The following is an 11,520-nucleotide window of genomic DNA, read 5'->3' as shown; positions in this document are numbered from 1 at the left end:
TGCAAAGTTTTTATTTGTGTGTCTATTACTATCTGAACACGAAGAGACTATTCCTAATGAGAACCTTGGTTGCCATTGGGACTTGGACAGTGGCAGAGTATAATCCTGTTACAGTTCAAACGGAATTATCAGCCTGTTATATTGGGCCGATTTACCACATATATGCACGTAGATTAATTGGGCTTGCCCACACATACATTGAGCTATTATCATACATACAATCATTAAACCATGTGCCATGTTATTGAACAAAGCCAAAGCTTTGGTGTCCAAAGACGACCAGATATCATCAGTTCACAGTCTGTTAATTAACCCGTGCTCGTCAATGGTGTTAAAATGAATTCAATTAGAATGGTTTTAGAGAAGCTTGTATAATGCATAACTGATTGTGTGTCCCTCTACTGTTGTTATAGATCACAGTATATGTGGTCATATTTGTGTCCCTCTTGTGTTGATTAAGAAAGTTTTTTACTTTATACACCTAGTAACCTGTGTACGTGTCCCTCTAGTGTTACGTAGTGTAACCTGTATGTCTCCCTAGTGTTGGTTTAGACAGGTTTCACTGTATACACGTAGTGTAACCTGTTTGTATCACTAGTATTGGTTTAGACAGGTTTCACTATATACACGTAGTGTAACCTGTATTTATCACTAGTGTTGATTTAGATAGGTTTCACTGTATATACGTAGTGTAACCTATGCGCCTCCCTAGTGTTGGTTTGGACAGGTTTCACTGTATTCACGTAGTGTAACCTGTATTTATCACTAGTGTTGATTTAGATAGGTTTCACTGTATATAGGTAGCGTAACCTATGTATCACTAGTGTTGGTTTAGACATGTTTCACTGTATACACGTAGTTTAACCTGTATGTATCACTAGTGTTGGTTTAGACAGGTTTCACTGTATATAGGTAGCGTAACCTATGTATCCCTAGTGTTGGTTTAGACAGGTTTCACTGTACATACGTAGTGTAACCTATGTGCCTCCCTAGTGTTGGTTTGGACAGGTTTCACTGTATACACCTAGTGTAACCTGTATGTATCACTAGTGTTGGTTTAGACAGGTTTCACTGTATATACGTAGTGTTACATGTTTGTCTCCATAGTGTTGGTTTAGACAGGTTTCACTGTATACACGTAGTGTAACCTGTATGTATCACTAGTGTTGGTTTAGACAGGTTTCACTGTATATACGCAGTGTTACATGTTTGTCTCCATAGTGTTGGTTTAGACAGGTTTCACTGTATACACGTAGTGTAACCTGTATGTATCACTAGTGTTGGTTTAGACAGGTTTCACTGTATATACGCAGTGTTACATGTTTGTCTCCATAGTGTTGGTTTAGACAGGTTTCACTGTATACACGTAGTGTAACCTGTATGTATAACTAGTGTTGGTTTAGACAGGTTTCACTGTGTATACGTAGTATAACATGTGTGTCTCCCTAGTGCTGGTTTAAACAGGTTTCACTGTATACACGTAATGTAACCTGTGTGTCTCCCTAGTGTTGGTTTAGACGGGTTTCACTGTATACACGTAGTGTAACCTGTGTCTCCCTAGTGCTGGTTTAGACAGGGTTCTCTGTATATACGTATTGTTACCTATGTCTCCCTAGTGTGGGTTTAGACAGGTTTCACTGTGTATGCGTAGTATAACCTATGTGTCTCCCTAGTGCTGGTTTCAACAGGTTTCACTGTATACTCCGTAGTGTAACATGTGTGACTCCCTAATGTTGGTTTAGACAGGTTTCACTGTATACACGTAGTGTAACCCGTATGTATAACTAGTGTTGGTTTAGACAGGTTTCACTGTGTATACGTAGTGTAACCTGTATGCCCCACTAGTGTTGGTTAAGACAGGTTTCACTGTATATACGTAGTGTAACCTGTATGCCCCCCTAGTGTTGGTTTAGACAGGTTTCACTGTATATACGTAGTGTAACCTGTCTCCCTTGTGTTGGTTTAGACAGGTTCCAGCCAGCCACTGTTCACGCTCAATGTTGCCTCAGCAAGCCCGTATGGTCACCCTAAATTTCACCCCTGATAAGTCATACTTATAGACCCAGTTTAACACCGGAATTCGTATATGTAACTTGGCGATAGAAGTTATACTTGACTTATTCAAATGGTTTATAGCGACGTCAACCTAGTCAATTAAAAGGCATTAGGCTGATGTTATGAAACCTTAGTTCACAACATTAAATAACATGCCAATATCCTTTGAGACCTAACTGAATGCTATGGAATTTACCCAAGTAATGCGGGCCTTAATTTCCTATCACCAGCTATGGAGAGGCATACATACTGGTCTCAAATCGAGATGGATGTTGCTACATGCGAAACCACAAAATCATAGTAAAATTCCGCCAGTCTTACGTTTTCTACACCCCTGGAATAGGTCAAGACGAAATCGAATGCACGCGGTTAGCTATTTGGCTGGTTTCAGGTTAAAAAAAGACCAATCGCTAGACTGATACCCGTCATTCGAAGTTTACAGAGGAGCGACATCCGACTTCAAAGCTGGTCGATTTCACCGTAAAACTACGGTCATCAACTACAGAACATTCGCTTTTGTCATGATATGTCACAGGGCTGCAGATTTTGTAAGAGAACGTAACTTCTGTAATTTTGAGGATGGTGTATCATTGTCACGATCCACTAAGTAAGTAATGCTGTCGGACCAAGGTGTCCGATCCTGACCTAGGACAGTCCACATTCACATATACACAGTGTTTAAAGGATGAACAATAGTCTACAGAATCAGTGTGCCAATGACAATAGTCTACAAACTCAGTGTGCCAATGACGATCCGTAGACTACTTCCAAATGTAGACAATGTACACATGACGAAATACTTTCCAGACACATGACGTTAGTAGTGTACAAAAGACCAATCCATATATAAATGCATATATGACGTTGTACTGCTTGGTTCTGAAGAACACAACAAAACAAAATAATCCTGGGTCCACCTCCTCATATAATGACTAGAAAAACACAGAATATATTGTTTCTTTAGACGCCATCACTAGAAAGATGCGCATCTGTCACCAGTTTCTGTTTCGGAGGTTCACCTTAAGTAAAGGTGGGTTTTTTTGTGACACTTCTATCTTCGTAGAGCATAGAACGCCGTTTTCACGACTCCTTCGCCTACTGACTTAGCTGTAGCGGAATACCTTGACTTTGCCGCGGTCGAAACCGACCCAGAGGATGTTTTCGTTCTGGAGACTGATGGCTACAGGTCTAGCCTGGTCAATGTGCAATGTGCTGAGGTATCGTCCTTCCCTGTTTACTAGTAATAAGACTCGGTTGTTTCTATCTGCCACGATCATGTTGCCGCTTGCATCGAAGCACATGTCATATGGATCAAAGAACGGTCCTGACTTCTTCTTGCCAGCCGAATCACTCTTGTTGCCCCTGTACCGGAATTGGAGAAGGAGGTTGGAATCCATGACCATGACGTGTGGTTTATCGTCACCACCCCACTCCGGATCGTCTCCGTCGGCCACTGCAATGTTTCCTGACACCGGACACTGTGCGATGTGGCGTGGGAAAGTGACCATTTGTCGCTTCGTACGGTCGGTGGTAGTACGCTGAACAACTTCGCCTTCTGGTGTGTAAACCGTCACCGTTTTGTGTGTTCCCACCATCACTTTGTTGTCCCCGGTGATGCAGAGAGACAGTGGCAGGTCAGTGGAGTGGAACCTCACGCGCGGTGTCTTCTCAGATTGTCCCGCCTCCCGGATCTTGTAGTCGTCCTCGCTTGACACCCACATGTTGCCAGTGACTGGCGACAGACTTAGGTCGTCCGGACAAACTTTGAGTTCGCGCTTGTCTTTGACCTTGCCCTTCTTGTTTACAAGGAGGATTTCGTACGTGAATATGTCGAGAATCCACGTGTATGGTGTGTTGGCTACCGTATGAATCGAGTGGATATCGGTAGAGTGCTCGAACTCGGACAAACAGAACACTGTCCTGTTCCCATGATAAGGCATGTTCAGCATGCCCGATACACTCCCATCGAATATACCGGAAGCAGAGTCGTCAACAAAATCCTGCATTAACTTAGCAGCAGGATTCCCCAGAGCGGTCTGCTGATCAACTTCTGTTTGCTCGTCCGGCACGGTGAGTCCACCAAAGCTCTGCTCAATCTGGTCGAGGGAGAGCGACCCAGCGTTGAAGAAGGTCGACCGTATGGCTGGTGCTGTCGGCAGTTTCAGCGCACTGCTCACCTTTTTCTCCATTGAGTAAACTTGGGTAGGGTTACCCGTCTCTATCGTCTTCTGGCACTCGTGTACAGACAAGTTCAGTTCCGCGTACAACGCATGTAGCAGCTTCCGGTACTTCAGCATCTTCTCTTCGTTCTCTTTCTCGGTCTCCTCGCACTGTGCCACGAACTTGTTTGTAATTCTGTCAATTTCTTCCTTGAGTGTCTGACCCTGTTGGCGAATTTTCCCTACGAGTGCTCTGTACATCGTTTTATTCTCAGCCAGTTTCTCATTAGCGGACTCCACCTGTTTCCTTACCTTTGGAATGGCCGTTCTTTCAGCCTTGTCAATAAATGAACGTATGTTTTCTCTTTTTAAAGGAGCGACGTCAATAAGCTTGACCAATCCATGACGTTGATGTGTTGTCGTCACACAGTCCACACAGACCAGTGATCCTTCACAGTCTTCACAGACCAGCGTCACCTCGTGACCAGGATGATGTTGACAGTATATAGATCCATTGATCCTGACCGGAATCAGGGATCTTGGGGTTCGAACAGGCAGTTTCGACCGTTTCACAGGGTTCTTCATGGAAACGCTCTTCATCGAGGCGCTTTTTACGGACGCGCTCTTAACGGACGCACTCTTCATGCTTCTCAGCTGGAATGGTGTCGACCGCTTTGACATGCTGGGGTAAAATATCCCGACTTTGATACTGTAATGCAATATGTCACCTCCTTCGGCGGTTCATTTCGTCTGTTTGTCGTGTAGGTTATACATTGTATATTCACGTATTGTCTTAGCATTCATGGCCGCCGAGAACTGGCCAACATATTAGATCGGCGTGATAAATATATTAAAGCCAAATCAAACTTACCAATCACAAAGGCAGCTACTGCCACATGTTAAGTTTAACATATTGTGATATGACAAAGGCAGTTGTAGGAACAATGCTTCATTAAGCGATCGGTTTATGTCAGTGTGTGTGTATCTAGTTACGGTGAGGTTTACTGGGTCTGATCCCGACACATGGTCAATAGGAACACGTCATAATATTTTAATTACAGTTATATTATAGTGAATTCTAAAGTAATGTACACGTGCAGATATTAGTGGTCCGACAGCCAAAACTGTTAGAGAGGAGAAACTATTTGTTCAGCATTCATTACCAAAATAACCATAGTTGATGCTATGTTTCAGAACACGTAGAAAAAATAAAACTTTATTACATGGTTCGTGTAGTGTGACAGGAATGGGTGTGTAGAATAACGGGTATATGCATATCCATATTACCAATTATTTAACTTTTTGTTCTTCTCGGCATGCGTGTTTTAATGTTTTCGATCTATATACTGAATGGCCAGTAAAATCGAATAAGCTATACAAGTCAATATGGGCCTTTTAATTGTTACTTTTTGTCGGAAAGCGGTCAACCTGATTTTGACAAAACTTGGCAGGAATAACATTCTGTTAGTCCCGAATAAATATCGTTTGTTTTGGTCGATTTAAAATTCAAATAGCCGCCATGACTTTAAACTGACTGAACACTTCCAGACCTTACTCCCAAGTTGACAGAGGCAAATCAAAGTAGTTATTTTCTTTGCTTTTGGAAATAGTAATTAAATCGGTGTCTGCACGATATCTCGCTGGAAATCTATACACGATGTGTCCAAAGCTCTTGTGACGTCTGTATATGAAATATATTTACAGCATGCTACAACCATTAACGAAACTTCATAATTACACGCTGGATCTTATTACTGTCGCAGTGGATAATGACTGAACATTACTTCTCTCCCCATTTTACAGATGAGACATAAAATAAACAAAGCATCCAATTCACGATAAGTAAATAGTTTGGCCAAGTCCAATCATTGTGCTGTCCAAATGATCATGTCTTTATCAACGTCGTATTTCTTGGTCATTTACCAATTAATTTGGTCAGCGTTCACATGTCTACTCAAACTTCCTCTCTGAGTCCTTGGTGTCATGTTTCATTGAGCCCTGCTGATAGCACTGGGCAGGCCGTGTCTGGTGGTTATTATGTCCAATTAGTTCCCGTTACACTAAACAGCACAGGCTCTCGTGATTTATGATGGTGACGTCCATGTGGAATTTTGACTTTACAGTAAAGGTCCTAAAATGTAACACTATCTCAATAGTTCAGTTCTAAATATTGTCCTCCGATCACTGACTACTATATTATCTATATATTCTATTCGTTATACATGTGAGTAACTTTATCTAATAGTGAGTAAGGTGTCATTATGTCCTTTTGAACATAACTCACTGCTTTGCTAAACACTATTATACTTTTGTGAGAATACAAGGGTTTATTGTGCCCTTGGTAACAAAAGCTCACAAATACTCATGAATACACAAAATCTTAGCATAGGTTCGGTGGTGTCTTTCGTCGTGCGGACCTCCTGATACTTGGTTTATTATGGATACCTCTTTCTTCCTCCTCCACATGGCGTTGTTCCGGTGGTGGTGTTATAACTCTTTCGAAAAACGACGATTTTCTCGTAATTTGGTGATTTTCTCTTTCTGCTGTTACCATGGATCCTTTCTTAGATTTGATTCGGTATGGGGTTGCCAGCTTGTCATGTGTGTTGAGCGGTATTACCTACTTTGAGGTTTGACTCTGGAGCATGCCTTGTGCTGTCTGATCGCTCCTTCATATTTCGTTTCTTTTGTTTTCCGTTTCTCTCACTATGGATTTCTCCCACTATGGAATCGTCGCGAGTTTTGACTTCCATGCTCGGTATTTTTACGCGAATGTTTCGTCCAAACAGTAGTTCTGATGGCGAAACACCTGTTGTAGCGTGAGGTGTTGCTTGATAATTACGTAAGAAACGGAACAGTTCTTGTTTCCACACTCGATTTTCAGCATGAGCAGCGCAAATCGACTTTCCTAGAGTCCTCATGAAACGCTCTACTTCTCCGTTGGCGTGAGGCCATAGCAGTGTAACCTTTTGATGTTTGAAACATATTTCTTCCGCAAATTTCTGAAATTCGTTTCCGTTGAACGGTGGTCCATTGTCCGTTTTCAGCTTTTGTGAAATTCCAAACATTGCAAAAATCTTTTCTAGTACCGGTATAACAGTACGTGATGATACATTTGATAGTATCTCAACTACTGGATACCTCGAGTAGTCATCGACGAGTACCATTAAGTAGGATCCTGACGGTAACGGTCCTCAAAAACCAGGCTTACTTAGTAGTTGTCTGATGCAAGGCACGGAATACAGCCCTAACACATGTCCTGAACTTTTTTGTCTATATCGGGGAACTTTTTGCCGCAGTAATTGTTTTCACAATTCCCTGATGTCCCTCGTGGGCCAGCTCTATCGCTTGTTGGTGTAGAATGGTGGGCATTACCAATCTGTTTTCGCATAACAGCATCTCACCGTCACTTGTGGTAACAACTGTCAGATTACTGCGTACTCTTGACAATCTTTCCAGGGTTTTGCTGTCATAATTTTTTGTTTTTCATACTCCCGATTTGACGGAATGCATGACCATTTGAAGTTCCATATCCTTCTTAGTAGCCATACATATTTCGTGGAGTGTCATTGCCTTAGGTTCCGCGTTTGTTGCAATATAACGTATGTAGCTTTCTGCTATTTCAGAATGTTTACCGCTTTGTAAAATTGTTGGGTGACTTGACATATAGTCCGCGGCATTGGTTTTGCCTGGCTTGTATAAAACCTTGAAATCCTCTTGTTGAAGTCGTAATCTCCATCTCTCGATCCTTGCTGGTGGTTTTGATGTTGGATTGTTGAAGATACACTCTAGTGGTGTATGACCACTGATGAGCGTAATGTGTGTCCATAAAGGTACAGATGAAAATGTCCACAGCTCCACACTAAAACTAGTGCCCCTCGACTCTCAGTTTGTGAGTATCGTTGTTCAACATCTGTCAGAGCTCTGCATGCGTAAGCGATTATCTTTCCTTTTTGAGATAAGATAGTGCCTAATCCAACAGGACTTGCATCCCCTACAAGATGGTCCTGTTTAAGCTTTTCAAATGCTTTTTCGCTGACTGACTGTCCATTTCCATGGCGTTGTGTTTGTAAGACTTCTTTCTTAGTGGTTCCGTTGTAGTAGAATAGTTGGGTATGAATCGTCCAACGTAGCTTGTCATGCCTAGGAAGCTTCGCACCTCTGATATGTTTGTTGGAGTAGCTGCGTTCTTGATTGCTTCAACCTTTTTAGGGTCAGCCGATATTCCTTCCGCTCCAAATATGTACCCATAAAATTCTAGTTTTTTCTTGTTGAACTCGTACTTGTTTTTGTTAAGTGTTAAGTTATTTTCCTTTAACCTTCGGTAATGTTCGTAATGTATCTTGGAAAATTTCTGCTGCTGATAATATACCAAAACTCAGTTGTTTGTATCTTCGAAGTACAACGTGCGTTGTGAATGTTGCAATGTTTCGTGCCTTTTCTGTCAACTCAAGTTGATGATATCCTGCTCTGAGGTCTAGTTTGGAGAACATTTTTGCACCACTGATGTGTCGTTCTCTTTGTATAGCCTCATTGGGTAGTCTCATGTCTACACATATCCTTATTTCTCCAGGACTTTTTGGTTTGGGAGCCACGACAAATGGGTGAAACCCATGGTGTTGGTCCTGTCACTTTCTCAATGATGTCCAACTTTTCAAGTCGATCAAGCTCAGCTTCTACATGTTTCCGTACATGAAAGGGAACACGTATGTGTGGTTGAGCCACAGGTTTTACATTGTTATCAATGTGTATATCTACCCGAGTGTCTTTCAATTTCCCGATACCTTCGACTATGCAGGTGGTATATATCCAAGATGGCAGACATTTGTGAACAGGGGGGGTTGCTCGCAATTAAGCCCCTCCCTACTTTTGGTCCATGTTTTTTCACTAGGGGTGGAGCTTATCTGCGGTCAAATACAGTACTCTGAAAAGGCAGCACCATGCCAGGGAAAGGTTTTCGGTCGATCACGGAACACTAGAGAACGCCTGCAGACAGTAGAACTCGCTGGGCTATTGATCTTAATTCTTATACTCCAGTCCTTTTCTACCTAGGGAGGAATTTGCTAATTGTCCTGTATTGTAGCAGACTTGATTATCAGTTGCGTATTTAGGTGTAATGTATAAGGTTTGATGTATAAGGCGTAATGTTTGCTTAACTCATTCACCCCTGAAATTTCATAATGAACTATTCCGTCCTTTTAATAGGAAGAGTTCAAAAGTGTCTTCGGGGGGAATGGGTTAATGAGTTTTGTGATATTTACAGAATACTTCTCTTTTAAAATACAACGAAAATATAAAAATATGTTAATTGTTTTATTTGTTCTTTTCTTTAAAAAACAACAATAAAATACAAAACATATCACATATATAACTTGTTGTCAACAGTACTCCACCTGCACAGCTTAATCACAAACACTCTCTGGAAGATAACTCCTCCTACTGACACAAACCACAGAGCTAGGGCTGTGACAAAACATCAACAACATAAATTCGAAATTGAGTTATCCATGATTGAGAATTAAAAAGTCATTGAAAGGATATTTTGAACAAACTTCACATGAATGGTTTGGTTATAGTGGTTCTTCTGCTCTTGACTGAACACAGAATATGTAGCTGGTACATTTGATGTGGGTACATAAACTGTAATTTCAATTTACGTGTATAAACTAATATAATAAAGTCATACCCTGTTTGTGAGACAACAACTATGGCACTGCTTTGGTGAAAATGTGTTTTACCTAATCCCCAGTGTATATAACATCAAAACTCAAGGTTTCTCTGTACAATATAATAGTCTTCACTTCAGACCAAGTACCTGGCTAGGCGATATTTGTTAGAATTCTAACATATGTTGACATAGACACAAATCATTTATTTAAAATATTGTAATGAAATGGTTTGTCTCCGTCAACATGATGTGAAGAGATTGTTTAATATCCACATATAATCTCAAACATCAAAATAACTTACTGCATGAATATTAGATACATATTTATGTAACAGAGGTCATTATTATTTCAATGCCTCTGCTAGGAGTCGAACCAGGGATCTCTGGCTTACTAGTCTAACGCTCTACCAAATGAGCTAAAGAGAAAATCTCCCTAGCCGAGTCGGTAGGAAGCGGGTAGTATTTTACCAAGGTGACATTTGAATAACATGTATATTGATTTAATTACCTTCCTCTAAAAGTGTCCCATAGTTGGTACTTCATAGTTAACATGGCTGATAAATGTAATTCTGAATTTGTTCGTATCACAATCCTGGTTTGGTATGTGCCCTAAGTAGGGATAACTAAGTAGGGATGATCATAGCTCATAGCTTGTTATTGTGTCATGCGGATTATTAACATATAAGTATGTTCTGTGATCACATTGACACAGGAATCTATCTTCTTTGTGTAATTACTGTATCCTTACTTAATAGGGACACAGAAGTCTATCCACTTTATGTAATTACTGTATCCTAACTTAATAGGGACACAGAAGTCTATCCACTTTATGTAATTACTGTATCCTTATTTAATAGGGACACAGGAATCTATCCTCTCTATGTAATTAGTCCCCTACCAGTTCCCGTTTGTCCGGGGCATATCTTCTATACTTTTTCATCTGGAGTAACCAGATTTGGTGAACAAGGACATATTGGGATAGTGGAGTGCGGAGTACAATATTTAGGTTACTATGTCCTCACTGTGACCTACGCTTTGATGTTTGACCCTAACTTTTGAAAAAGTTTGTTCGCGCTATATCTTCTATACTATTTACCCTGGAGTAAGCAGATTTGGTGTACAAGGACATCTTGAGATGGTGGAGTGCAGAGTGCAAGAATTAGGTCACTGAGACCTATGACTTGAACTTTAACCTTTACTTTTGAAAATGTTTGTCCTGGGCATATCTTCTATACTTTTTCATCTGTAGTAACCAGATTTGGTGTACAAGGACATGTTGGGATGATGGAGTGCAGAGTACAAGAGTTAGGTGACTGTGACCTATGACTTCTGACATAAGTGTACTTTTTGTTAAATATAGAAATCATTACCGGTGGGGGACTGTGGTTTGCCTTCCAATACTTTGCCTTGTTAATACAGACTCACATATTCTGTAAATCCATTTTGCGAATTAATGAATTTAAACTTAGAATGGGGCTGCCATGTTTGCCATATTAAAACTCTTATAGCAATCCAGAATGATATGCACTATGATTATCTGTATGATGTACTATATGTCATTAAATGACTGCTTTGATTACGTTACAAAGGTAGTTCTCATAAGCATGAGTATAAACTACACACAGTACAAAAATGGAT

General features: G+C 40.7%; 1 protein-coding gene across 1 annotated transcript; it reads right to left on the bottom strand.

Annotated features, from left to right (window-relative positions):
• Positions 1 to 3,085: 3,085 nt before the first annotated feature.
• LOC110453692 lies at positions 3,086 to 5,002 on the bottom strand. The gene has a single exon (XM_021502756.1). The coding sequence runs from the start codon at positions 4,893 to 4,895 to the stop codon at positions 3,159 to 3,161; it is 1,737 nt and encodes a 578-aa protein (XP_021358431.1). The 5' UTR covers positions 4,896 to 5,002; the 3' UTR covers positions 3,086 to 3,158.
• Positions 5,003 to 11,520: the final 6,518 nt, after the last annotated feature.

The sequence above is a fragment of the Mizuhopecten yessoensis genome, unplaced genomic scaffold (assembly GCF_002113885.1).
Source record: "Mizuhopecten yessoensis strain PY_sf001 unplaced genomic scaffold, ASM211388v2 scaffold7479, whole genome shotgun sequence".
NCBI classification, from domain to species: domain Eukaryota; kingdom Metazoa; phylum Mollusca; class Bivalvia; order Pectinida; family Pectinidae; genus Mizuhopecten; species Mizuhopecten yessoensis.
Note: the sequence above shows the minus strand (reverse complement) of the source record. Positions and strands in the feature narration are given on the sequence as shown.

What these genes read in the sequence shown, in the direction of transcription:
- LOC110453692 (XM_021502756.1), bottom strand. Translation starts at nt 4,895, where the DNA reads ATGTCAAAGCGGTCGACACCATTCCAGCTGAGAAGCATGAAGAGTGCG.